The 13,520-nt window shown below is 47.0% G+C and overlaps 1 protein-coding gene across 1 annotated transcript in view; it reads left to right on the top strand.

Annotated features, from left to right (window-relative positions):
• Positions 1-12,626, top strand: part of kcnab1b (potassium voltage-gated channel subfamily A regulatory beta subunit 1b) — a 43,021-nt gene extending 30,395 nt beyond the window's left edge. The window contains exons 9-15 of the mRNA XM_056292709.1: positions 3,238-3,324; positions 9,921-10,006; positions 10,226-10,346; positions 10,442-10,536; positions 10,714-10,834; positions 11,054-11,142; positions 11,280-12,626. Of these exons, the coding sequence (XP_056148684.1) occupies positions 3,238-3,324; positions 9,921-10,006; positions 10,226-10,346; positions 10,442-10,536; positions 10,714-10,834; positions 11,054-11,142; positions 11,280-11,369 (689 nt within the window). The 3' untranslated portion in view covers positions 11,370-12,626. The remainder of the gene's footprint in view (positions 1-3,237; positions 3,325-9,920; positions 10,007-10,225; positions 10,347-10,441; positions 10,537-10,713; positions 10,835-11,053; positions 11,143-11,279) is intronic.
• The last annotated feature ends 894 nt before the right edge of the window (positions 12,627-13,520 follow it).

Raw genomic sequence — 13,520 nt, 5'->3', positions numbered from 1 at the left:
GGCGTTGAATTAGCTCACCAAACCTTATAACGGCCAAAGGGTGATACCGATTCATGTCTGTCTATTGCAGATGAATTAAGATCTTAGCTGCAAAGCACAAAGATGAGGAAATAAATTGTTTTAATGACATTTAGAAATGGATTTATTTAACATATTACCATATTTGAATTGGTTATTGTGCTTCTATAGGTCCAATACAACTGGTACATAGCCTGCTACACAGATCTAATTGTGACTTATCAGGGTTCACCCAGCTTTTGAAAGATATTGAAAATTGAAAGATAAACATCTTCACCGTGTTTCTTGAGGTCCCATCTAATGAACACAGCCTGGTCTTCATCCACAGACATGCATGCTGTGGTTTATTCTCTCCCCGTTGCTAACTGGTAGACTTTCGTTAAGCTAAGTGAATTTATTCTGAGCTGTTGCCGCTTTTATTATGAAGAGAAGAATTTGGAAAATTACCTTATTGGGTAACCTCAGTTCTGGTGGATCCCCAGATAATACTTGAACTTTTATTAAAACCTCCAAAAGAAAGTTTATCAAAACCAGTGGCAAAGTGCTTTGTGGGATCAATAAAACCATGAGCCAAAAACCCCCCAAACATGACCAATGGGTTTGTTGTGCGTCACAAGTATGTGCTGCTGAGAACAGTCAACACCTCTGCAGTGTGCCATATAAATCACAAGGGTAGAACGAAGTCAATACCCTGTCTCCAGGTGGCAAGGGAGCTACTGACATGGGCGTGGCCTCGGCTGACCTCTCTGAAGGCGGTCCACATCACGAGTGTGGCAAACAGGGCGGCAAACATTCTGTCCAGGACAGGGTCTGTCCCGGGAGAGTGGCTGTTAAACCCGGATGTAGTGACCCAAATCTGGGCTTGATACAGGGTAGCCCAGGTCAGTCTTTTTGCATCTAGGGAAACGACCCATTGCCAGGTATGGTACCCCTTCATGGGTCAGGGGGACATTTTGGGCCTAGATGCTCTGTCACAAGATGGGCCGACTGGCTTGTTATACGCTTTTCCCCTCTCCCTCTGATTCCGCAAGTCCTCCGAAGGGTCAGGGAGGGTCATTATCGACTGGTTGCTCCACGCTGGCTAGGAAGACCATGGTTTTCAGACCTGATCCAGTTGATACAGGGTCACCCGTGTGCAACTGCCATCCCGAGCGGACCTTCTGTCACAGGCAGACAGGCAGATTTGGCACCCAAACCCAACTTGCCTTGTGCTTGTAGGCATGGCCTCTGCGGAGTCCGTCTCTCAACGGTTAGACGAGACTGTCCGTGAGACATTGAGCAATGCTAGAGCTCCATTCACTCGAATTAGTTACTCCCTAAGGTGAAGAATCTTTTCAGACTGGTGTTCAGGCATGAATATCAACCCTGTGGTCTGTTCTGTGCTGCTTGTCCTTCACTTCCTGCAGGCTCAGTTGGACCAAAGCAAGGCAGCCAGTAGGTGTTGTCTGTTCTCAGCAGCACATACTTGTGACGTACAACAATTAGGGTTTATGCCTCAGCCATTTCAGCGTTTCATGGGGGGACCGATGGCGGAATGAAAGCTATCATTCTATTTAGACCATAGTGATGGTCATCCTTCGGTCTCACAGATCTATAGTTACATTCATAACTTACGTTTTCGAACGAACAGTCACTTCTGGCTGTCGTCACACCTAAACCATGCCCATAGCTGCCAGTAGTTCCTGATAGGACACTGATTGGTCCGGAACCACATTGGTTCAGCCACAAGCACATAACTTGAAGCCTGGCAAGACGGATTTGCATAATGGATTTGCATAATGGATTTGCGTGATGGATTCGCATAATGTTGTGACGCGAATCCAGCTGCCTAGCATGGTAAAGTATATCCAGCTGCAGCCAAAGCATGATCTAAACAACACACTCACTTTTTACTTCAACCTAGAGGAAGTTATTGGCCTAGTAGTAGTAGTAATAATAGAGGAAGTTATTCCTTAATGATATTTTCTGGATTATCAAAATTCTTTTAATAACTTTTGATCATATCGCTGCCTGATCTGAGTCAACCATAGATGTGAGTCGCTTATGCGCGAGCGTAAACGGGTTAACCAGCTTTATTATATTATGAAAAGAAAGACGGGTTATTATTTTAGGTTCATCCAGTGTTCCTCCAGTTCTCCTGTGCTGAGATCAGCAGTGAATGATTTGTTGACTCGTGAAATACGATCGTCTCGTTTACTTTCAAGACTCATACTTGAATACGTAATGTTTTGGCTGTCGCTGCCCAATCTAAGTCAACATCTCCGGTTGGCTCAGATTGGGCAGCGATGACGAGCAGCGTTGGTCGAGCGACCTAGAGAGGGAGTGAAGAGAGGGAGCGGCGGTACCAAGAACAAACTTTTTTCAAAGGTTTTGAATCACCACAACCATGAGAGATCCTTGATCATACAGTCATAACTGTGCACAAATACATATTGGGCTGATAGGCCCCGTAGAACGCAAGATTATCTGCAGACAGATACACCACCCCATCTCACACACACACATAACACACGACCAAATGCAATATCCTCTGCCAGGAGAAAAAAGCATAAATTACTTAAGTCCTGATGAACATGCGATGTGGTTTTAAAAAGCTGTGTTTTACATGTGTTGGGGGGGGGGGGGTTGTGTGGCTGTTTAACCTTCAGCCGGTAATAATGTGTGGTTGTATTCCCACTACCCATGACTGTAAGTGGGAGGGCCAGAATAAATTTCAACCCAAATTCACAAATCAAAATTCATGGCTGGCGAGGTCCAACCCCTATGAGTCCTGAGTTTGACAAATTTGGTCTGCGTCAACTCACGGCTTGTCTCTAACCGTGTCTACTATGTGTTTGCCTGCAGAAATCATATTTTCCACACTAAAAAAATACATACGTCATCGTAAGGTCTCCGGTCTGGGCTTCATGTAGGAATGCCGGTGATGTTTTGACCATATTCATCATGCATGATCTGTTTAAAGTGCAGTCACACCAGCCGTCCAGATCAGTCTGTCGACATTTACAAATAGGGGATGGACTTTCAAGTCACGGCGGGGTGACAATCAGTTCTTTTGCGAAGTCACACCTAAAAGAAATACATGCTTAAGCAGAGAAAAGTGAATTTCTAATGAGTTGATATAACACCTGAAACGTCTTTGTATACTCTCTCTAAATCAACCTCCTTCTTTTTCACCCACCCTACTGATCAATCCCCCCACCCAAACCTACACCCCTGCAGGTTTGAAGGGCTCCCTTCAGAGGATGCAGCTGGAGTATGTGGATGTGGTTTTTGCCAACCGCCCGGACAGCAACACTCCCATGGAGGGTGAGTCTGTGCACTGACCAGGCCCGGGGAGGCTGCTGGGGGGCACGGGAGGGGATGATGCATGTTGTTCTGTAACCTGAGAAGGTGAAAGATGCTGGCAGGACGGCTGCCGGCATGCTGCGTACACAAAAAGAAATACACAGTCATAAACTTATCGGGCACGTCTATGAGCACACATCCACATCTATTTGCAAACACGCAGAGACAGACACGCGCATAAGCACACACACAGAGACACTTATACACACAGACACATTGACAATCTTGCCTCATCTACCCCTTCCTAGTATTTCTGTCTGCCAGTCTCTCTCTCTCTCTCACTCCCTCTATCTCTCTATCTATCTGTAAGATCACTAATATCCACAGGGTATCAGAGCTGCACCCGTGCCTACCCCTCCCTGTTCTTATGAGGCAGGATTATCTGCCACCCCCAGGGGCAGCTGGTGTATTTTTGGGCCGGTCTGTAGACACAGGCCCTACTGTGCTCTCTATTCCTTCAGCACTCTTTGCCCCCCCCCCCCCCCCACGCATCTATGTCACTGTATCTTTTCTGCTCCTCCTCTTCCTGCTTTCTCCTTTCACTAATTCTTTTTCTATGAACTCTCTCTCTCTCTCTCTCTCTCTCTCTCTCCTCTCTCTCTCTCTCTCTCTCTCTCTCTCTCTCTCTCTCTCTCTCTCTCTCTCTCTCTCTCTCTCTCTCTCTCTCTCTCTCTCTCTCTCTCATTCTCTCTTATTCAGTGTATCTTGCCAGACTTGCCAGACTTCTCTCTCCTTCCTTTCCCCATTAGCTTAAGAGTGTTTAGCTGAAGGGATTGAACACCTACTGTGCTCTCTAAGCCTTTTTTTTGGTCTTTTCCCCATTGCCCCCTATACACATGCCAACAGGCAGCAGGAGGCCAATCTGTCGCGCTTAGATCCCCAGACTCTAACTGGCAGTGGTAGAAGCCGTGACTGGCAGACGCAGCCCACGGCCTGTCCCATCCAGTCTCAATAGGTTGTCGCACAACACACACACACACACAACACACTGATTCCTGGATTGCAATCGATGGATAGATAGACCTCAGCTAAAGTCGCCAATTCGGTCCGTGAATCATTAGAAACATTGTGCTCCTCTTCTTCATCCTTCATTACAGCGAAGCAAGGCTGCTGCCATACATCATTGTGCTGTAGAAGGTCAGTCACCGCTGTCAGCTGGAGAGAGCGCACGGGAACACGTACCCAGACGAGTGGCGGTCCCTCCAACTGAAATGGGTTTTTTTAATCCCCCCCCCCCCTTTTCTCCCTAGTTTTATCCGGCCAATTACCCCACTGTTCCGAGCCAGTCCCAGTGGCTGCTTCACCCCCTCTGCCAATCTGGGGAGGGTTGCAGACTACCACATGCCTCCTCCGATACATGTGGAGTCGCCAGCCGCTTCTTTTCACCTGACAGTGAGGAGTTTCGCCAGGGGGACATAGCTCATGGGAGGATCATACTATTCCCCCCAGCCCTCCCCCCAACAGGCGCCCCCGACCGGCCAGAGGAGGCGCTGGCGCAGCAATCAGGACACATACCCACATCTGGTTTCCCACCCGCAGATGCGGCCAATTGTGTCGGTAGGGACGCCCGACCAAGCCGGAGGTAACACGGGGATTCGAACCAGCGATCCCCGCAGATTAGACCGCCACGCCACCCCGGATGCCCAGCTGATATCTTCTCTATGGTAGTTGTGGCGTTATCGCATTTTCTAAATATGGAGGAGCAGCTCGGCCGAGGAGTAGTAAACATGTTAAAAAAGGGAGATCGTGGCTAAATCTTTAAGCGCATCTTGACTGATTCATTCTCCTCCCCACCCGCTCACCACCGCCCGCTCCACACCCCCACCACACCAACCTGGATTAGGAGACTCAATAAACTGTGCATCTAAGAAGCACTTAAGACCAAAACCCCTCATCTAAACTTGTCGGCATGTTTACGTGTGTGTTTGTGTGTGTGAATTTTCTTCCGTTCCTCGACGGCAGCGTGCGGGTCACGCTGGTATTTCAGTTCTCCTGACGTTTTAATGGAATTTTAACCTTTCGTCATGACAAAAAAAAAAGTCAAAGTCGTGTCATGGCCACAGGAAGTCGATCATCCCTTTGTTTTTTCATCCGGCTGTCGTTGTGAGACCCTGTGCCCTCTCCCGTCCCTATATTCCTTCCCCTCAAGTTTTTCAAGCTTTTAATCTTCCAGCTCACATCCATTACAGCGGGGGCAAGGACGGAGTCAGGGGCCACCTCGTACCGTGAATACTCAACTAACCTCCGGGCTCAGCGGTGGCTTCCTGCGCCCAATACGGCCGTCGCCGAAACATCCCCGTAGACGCTACCGAGAAGGAGGGTTAACGAGACGCCGCTGGAATACAAACAAGGCAACGCGTTGTAGACATTTCATGATATCCATGGCCTTATTGCAGCCTGCACAGTAATCTGACGAATCTCAAACCCGTGTTAATATCCAATTACACCATGTCTCACCATTCCCCCCCCCCCCAACATGATATATACACAGCAAATTGAATCAAGTCAATCAACCCTGAATAGTAACACCATGCAGACCGTGGAGGAAGAAGATCGAAGAAATGCAGAGGCATGCACAAAAACCCCCACAAAAAAACAAGTGTGGCATCCTTAAACAGGTTTTGAGCATGCCGCATGCCTCTAGCCCTTTACTTTTCCACCGGAGAGCAAATAATTCACATTGTCACAGCTCTCTGAATACAAATGGCGCTCCAGACGTTCCAGGCGGTGGCGGAATATTCGGCATCTCCGGCGAGAAAGGAAAGCTTGCGGGATAACCTCGCCCACATAACGATCCAATAGATGCTGCTCTTCGCATCAGAACCTTCATTCCCACAACCACAGAACTCATTAACCACAGACGCCATCAACCGTTAACCTTCATTCTGTATCTCTTGTGGTCACACATATTGATACATGTACGCTCACATCCACTTTTCCCCTGCACGTGTGTGTGTGTGTGTGTGTGTGTGTGTGTGTGTGTGTGTGTGTGTGTGTGTGTACATACTAAGGATGCAGTGTAAGGCAAATTGGGCCCATCACTTCGGTTAGACTAAACATCATTCACACTGGCTGAAAACAAAATCTAAGGAGGTTTTTTGAGCTTTTTTTTATGATGACTCTTGAAGAAGAAATATTCCAGCACAACCTGACAAACAATATAATTTAGTCTGCTTTAATGACTTCTTGGACAACTGCCATATTTCCTCCTCAGAAATCACCCTAATCATTGCTAGAGTAATACCTTCTTGGCAAATTGAGCTCTGAACGTTAAAAGTCGTATATCTCTGGTTTAATTATGGGACCCCTCCTTTACTGCTTTCAGACCGTATATCACAAAAAGACACAAATATCATTGTGTCTTTTTTTTTTTTTCCTCCAAAATCACTGAGCTGTAGTGCTGAGTGTTTTCTGCACCATTGCATGCTGCAGACTGCAGAGATGTACTAAGATACCTGCAGGAGACCTTATGGTCATGTCTCAACTGGCTTTTAGTTGAATCATGAACTTGCACATAGGGTAGACACACACACACACGTACAAAACAACACACATTTGCATAAATCCTCATCAATTTGCAGTTTGTTTATCTGAGCTGAGCATATTTCCCCCCCCCCCCCCCACCTTTTTCTCCCCAGTTGTACCTGGAAAATTACCCCACTCTTTCAAGCCATCCCGATCTCTGCTCCACCCCCTCTGCCAATCCGGGGAGGGCTTCAGACTACCACATGCCTCCTCCGATACACGTGGAGTCACCAGCCACTTCTTTTCACCTGACAGTGAGGAGTTTCACCAGGGGGACGTAGCACGTGGGAGGATCACGCTACTCCCCCCAGTTCCCCCTCCCCGCTGAACAGGCACCCCGACCAACCAGAGGAGGCGCTAGTGCAGTGACCAGGACACATACCCACATCTGTCTTCCCTCCCGCAGACACGGCCAGTTGTGTCTGTAGAGACGCCCGGCCAAGCCGGAGGTGACACGGGGATTCGAACCGCAGATCCCTGTGTTGGTAGGCAACGGAATAGACCGCTACGCTACCCGGACGCTAGCTGAGCATTTTCATTGGCACTGGTGAAGGCCTGCGAACCTAACCACCGAGTGACCAACACCTGATAGATACCCTTGCAGACATGGCGACCTGTCAAAGCCTCAGTGGCGAAGCCAAAGACACTTCCTGTACGGCGAGGTTAGTGGCAGGTCATCGTGAGACAACAGCTTTTGTCCGTGGACACGCGGGGATTGTTACTTGCAATTCAAAGTGTCATCCGCCCACTCCGTGGTTCTCGAACCTCTCCTCGTGGAAACCACTCATTACGCGTTCACAGACTTCGATGAACGTCGTGCGCCTCGAGGTTCCTCAGTTCACACTCTCTCTCTCTCTCTTTGCCTCTATTTTTCCATCTCCCTCACTCTCTCCTTCCATCCCAGAACAGATGTACTTACTGTTGTTCCTGTCTACCTCCCACCTGCCTCACCTACACACACTTGCTGTCGTCTCGCTCTTTCACTCCCATTCTGATCCACAGAGAAAGAGCTACTGACAGAGGGGAATCATTTTTTTTTAATCACACACTGCTGTGGGCTCATCTCTTTACCCGCACGGTCGCCCTCCCTCCATTAACTTTTGCATTTGCAGCATTTGCATTTTACTACCCTGGCATATGTTGCCCTGAGTAGTAAATATATTATCTGCTTGCTTTAGCTTTCTTGGGGTAATTAGAGAAGATGTGAACTGCAGCCGTGCACATGGGACGCACGTATTCGTAATCTTAGATGTGTTGAGATGTTACGATTATGATGCTGCTTTTGCTTCCCTTAAGTATAAGCGTTTGCCATCTGGTATCATCGAGTCCCATTCTGAAGGTAATTTTCCACTCGATATAAAACACTGCGGTGTTTTTACCAGGGGTGTAACGATCCATCGACCTGGATTGATGCATCGATTAAGTGAGCCAACGAGCCAGTGTCGTCAATGCAAAGTTAAAAGACGTTGATCCATGTCATCGTCTTCAAGATACGCCTGGGATGTGGACAATTTAAAGCTCGATATCTCTAAACCACTGAGCACACAGACAAAACCTTGTAAATCCAAGGTGATGGAGCAGAGACGGCATGGTTTATATTCATAATTGAAAGGTCATCAGGAGCTCTTTAAGCTGGGCGGCATGGTGGCGCAGTGGTTAGCGTGGTCGCCTCACAGCAAGAAGGTCCTGGGTTCCAACCCCCGGGTTGTCCAACCTTGGGGGTCGTCCCGGGTCGTCCTCTGTGTGGAGTTTGTATGTTCTCTCCGTGTCTGCGTGGGTTTCCTCTGGGTGCTCCGGTTTCCTCCCACAGTCCAAAGGCATGTAGGTCAGGTGAATCAGCCGTACTAAATTGTCCCTAGGTGTGAATGTGTCCTGGCAGCCTGTCCAGGGTGTCTCCCCACCTGCCGCCCAGTGACTGCTGGGATATGCTCCAGCATCCCTGCAACCCTAAGTAGGATAAGCAGCTTGGCTAATGGATGGATGGATGGATCAAGGGCTCTTTAAGTTTACTGATTAAATTTTTTTTTAATGTAAACATGAGAAAAATAGCACTTTATATTGAACAACAGATCTATTTTTATTCTTTTTATTTAAAAGAATTGATTATTTTTCATTTGAATGTATAGAAGAGCTTAGTAATAAGTGTCAAATCATAGTCACTTTTTGTGAGTTGATATAAATATAACTGACTGTGTTAAATGGGCGTGATATCGTCTCATATCGACCGCGGGCCCCTGAATCGAATCAAATCGAAATCGTATCATGGCAGACTTTGTGATATCGAGAAATATTGTATCGTCCACAGAATCGATATCATATCGTGATGAAACTTAGGATTCAAACCCCACGTCTTTACCTCAGCACCAGCAACACTTCTTTACGCCAAATAAAGTTCCACAAATTTAACGGCCGCCGCTGTTGCCCTGCCTCGCTGCCTCAGGCGTAAACACAGAATTTAGAAAAGGCTACTATGGGTGACTTCAGCTCCCTTAACTGTTACTTGCTGCGATTAGGCCAACTGCACAAGCCCCAGTGTCTCAGAGCTGGCCGAGTCTATTCCCTTTACCCCTACAGCATTTGGTCACATGGAATATCATCTGGGACAACAATGGCACTTTAAACATCAGCTAAAAGAGGCGATGTGCCTTTCTCGCCGAGAGACTGAATACATTTCACCCCATGTTCTTGTATCAATTGTCTTGTTTTGTCACTTTAGCTGTGTGGTTGCTATTAATGACATCTGAAGTCTGTTGTTACATCTTTTGTAGAACCTTTCCTGGCAATTGCCACTCATAGACATTAAATCAGAGTGAAGACTATCATTGTAGCCCCCCCCCCACCCGGTGAAAAACATCACCAGAATCAGAACCACAAATCAGCTTCTGCCCAAGTCTGTGAAAATGTTTTAAGTATCATTGGTGGTGTGGAACGGCATTTCCGTTAATATAAAAGAAGAAATAGTGGCGCCATCCACTGTCCAGTAATTGAAAATGAACATAACGGCTGTGTGGAACCGTCCTTTGTCCCTACAGAGATAGTAAGAGCGATGACCCATGTGATCAACCAGGGCATGGCCATGTATTGGGGGACGTCACGGTGGTCTGCTATGGAGATAATGGTGAGCGATTTAAAATGTCCATGAAAGTCTTTTCTTCAATATTGAAGTGGGAAAACCCAGCAAAAAAAAAAACAACCTATATTCAATAAGATGACATGTTGCATCAGTTTCCAGTATGACATATAACGGAAAACATCTGAAGAGTTTTAAGTTCAAGATCTGCACCTAATTCCCTTCTCCATCTCCACACCCTTCTTCTCGTTTTTTACGTGTATTCAGGAGGCGTACTCAGTGGCCAGGCAGTTTAATCTAATCCCACCAGTGTGTGAGCAAGCTGAGTATCACTTCTTCCAGAGGGAGAAAGTGGAGACACAATTGCCCGAGCTCTACCACAAGATAGGCAAGCTAATTACCCCTGAAATCAATCTGAATTAATTTAACAACTGTAATACCTTGCTTTTCTAGCGCTTTGTAACTTGTATTGCCCCGTCACAGGCGTAGGGGTGGTTTCCTGGTCCCCTTTGGCATGTGGAATCATCACCGGGAAATATGAAAATGGTGTCCCAGAATCTTCCAGGGCTTCGATGAAGGTACAGGGCATGACTATTTATAAAGAGAAATTGAAATCTGCATATCCACCAGATATGATATTGAGATGCATTTATAATGGCGGCCTACAATGTGACGTAAAGTAGGAGAACTTGGTGTTAATTTTTGCCCAGTTAAGTGACCTAATTTTGACATCTGCACTATTCCCTCTGATCCAGCCGTACCAGTGGCTGAGAGAGAAGATAACGAGTGAGGATGGAAGGAAACAGCAGGCCAAGCTTAAGGAACTGGCTCACATTGCTGAAAAACTCAGCTGTACTATGCCCCAGCTAGCCATAGGTAGGCGACGATGTGAACATCCAATTAAGAGTCTGAAAATAGTGCATCACATTAGCATTCATGTGACGAGAGAGTTTTCTGTCTTTGAACTTTCAACGCAAAATATCGGCCATCAACTAAATTCTCCCCCTCCAGTGAAAATACACACAGTCTGATACCTTAATACCGTCTGTAAAAATCCTTTAATACCCACTGTGATCTCCTATTCGCTATCTTTAGCCTGGTGCCTGAGGAATGAGGGAGTGAGCTCAGTGCTGCTAGGGTCCTCTAACCCCAGCCAGCTAACAGAGAACCTGGGAGCCATCCAGGTATAAAGGATTTTTCCTGTTTGGGGGTTTTTTTCCCAGGAGGGGGTGTAAAATTGGATTATTTGATCACTTACATGTCATGATTGTCATTTGGTGAAATGAAAACCGTTTTGTTTTTTTTCTTATGTGCTCTGTAGGTTATTCCAAAGATGACAGCAGGCATTGCCACTGAAGTGGATCATATATTGGGCAATCGTCCTCATAATAAGAAGGACTACCACCATTAGGGTGGGTCCCTCCACAAGAACTGTGCCCCCCGAAAAGCTTTTCGAAGCTTACTACAGCCATGGCACATTCAGCTCATGTGCCCAACCTTGCTTGTGCGTGTGTGGTATGACTTTTGGTCTGACTGTGTAGAGAGCTTTCCGCTTGGCTCCTTGTATGTATGATGATCAACCAGTCCTCAATACTGTAAAATTAGCTCCTTGACAAAGCATGCATGCCACAGTTATCTCAGCCAGCCACTGGACCCAGATTTCACAACGGTTAGAAGATCCAGCCAGATCCAGATCTCTGCAATTGTCCTCTGCTCCAAAAAAAAAAGGTACCCTGTTCAGCAGAAACTGCTGAGCCATACTACAAGCAGCACATCTAAGACTGTTAGTTGTGGATAATAGAAGATCACATCCCTGTAACACAGCAGATTGGAAAGGTCCTCCGGAAGGATGAGAAAATAAGTGTAACTTTATGTAATAAAAGTGGAAACTCGAAAAGCCACCTGAGTCCAAAGCATCCCATAAAACGGGTTGCTGGGCGTTAAACGTCAATACGTTTTTAGCTGTAGGCTGTTCAATGAAGTGGCGTTAACCAAATGTTTGTGAAGTGTGGAAAATCTCTGATTAAGTATACTTGTGCCTAGTAACAGGAGACTGGATTGTCCGCTAACCCCCCCCCTGCATCCGGAGTACACTTGTCAGTGTTATGAATTGCTTTATCACTTGAGGAAATGAAAATCTATTCACGTTCATGTCGCTACAATTCCGAGAGAACTAGGTTCGACTGAAATACAATTAAAAAGAAGTGTATACTGACTGTTATATTTTCCTAACATGCTTAACAGGATAATCTTTTGATTTCTCACTTACATTTTCAAGGGTTCAGTCTTGCATACTTTTCCTTTACCCCATCATAATTTTGATTTGGCCGGATTTTCTTTCAACAGTGAACACGTCTGCTTCATTTAATTCAGATCTGGGTCATGACTGGAACATTTGTGTAGTCAGACTTGGTGAGACGGCGTGGAAGGGGGGGGGTTGTGAAGTAAAAGGAAAGGAGGGTGGGGGGGCAGCTAATGAGGGCAGTCCACTGACTGCACAAAACCCTCCGGACATGGCACCTGGACCCACACTGGAACCACTTTCTCCACTTTCTCCCTGAAGCCGTTTTATGTAATGCGATTGTTTGTTTAAGTTAAAGACATTTTTTTTTCTCTCTGTTCCAAAAATATATTTCGGTGTTGTTCGTCAAATTTGTACACATGAATAAATGCCACGTGTAATCCTCGCGTATCTTTATTTCTGCCTTCGGATTGGTCAGGTCGTTAGTACTGTAAACTACTAAGAAGACACGTGTCTGACCCTTTAGCCGAGCGGTTAGTGAGGTCGCCATGTGGCGCAGTACACCCCGGTATCGAATCCCGCACCGGGCAAGAAAATAACCGGTTACATTGGTGGCAGCGGTGGGATCCGGAAGTGTGCAGATCCTCAGAAGCCTCTTCGGAGCGCGGGAATGACGAAGCGTGAGGGCGCGCCTCCGGGGAGGGTGACGACTGTAAACTACCAATAAGACACGTTAGCCCCTAGCTAACGGGTCTGACCCTTTAGCCGAGCGGTTAGTGATGTCGCCTTATGGCGCAGTACACCTCGTATCGAATCCCGCACCGGGCAAGAAGATAACCGGTTACAGTACCGTTAGTTAGTACTGTTTAAATTCACTGCACCGTTCTCCATTGCGTCTAATTTCGTCCAACTGGGGGGGGGGGATAAAATGAGAGAGGGGGAGATTTCATGGGAAACACCATAACAGCTTTTGACCTTTAACCCAAAACAAAAGTGATCTGCTGCTCATTGCCCGCTGCGTCTAAGCGCTCTAACAGGTACGCCGTTTCTATGGAGACGAGGCCGACCTCCCAAACATCCCCCCCCCCCCGCAGTCATGCCGGAAACAGCCGTGCAAATTCTCGGCGGGCAGGCGAAACTCGGCACGACACCGGAAACTCCTCAAGAGCGAGACGTTGATTGGCTCCGGGGACTTCCTCGAACGCACTGCCAACCCGCGGTTTATGAAAGCCGCCGCTGTGACCAACCGACCGACCGACATTAGTCCTTTGCACACTTTGTTACAACGGGGACATTTTTTTTTTGGCGGGTACGTGCAGG

This window comes from Lampris incognitus, chromosome 14 (assembly GCF_029633865.1).
Source record: "Lampris incognitus isolate fLamInc1 chromosome 14, fLamInc1.hap2, whole genome shotgun sequence".
In the NCBI taxonomy this organism is placed as follows: Eukaryota; Metazoa; Chordata; class Actinopteri; order Lampriformes; family Lampridae; genus Lampris; species Lampris incognitus.
This window is presented reverse-complemented; position numbering and strand designations above follow the sequence as displayed.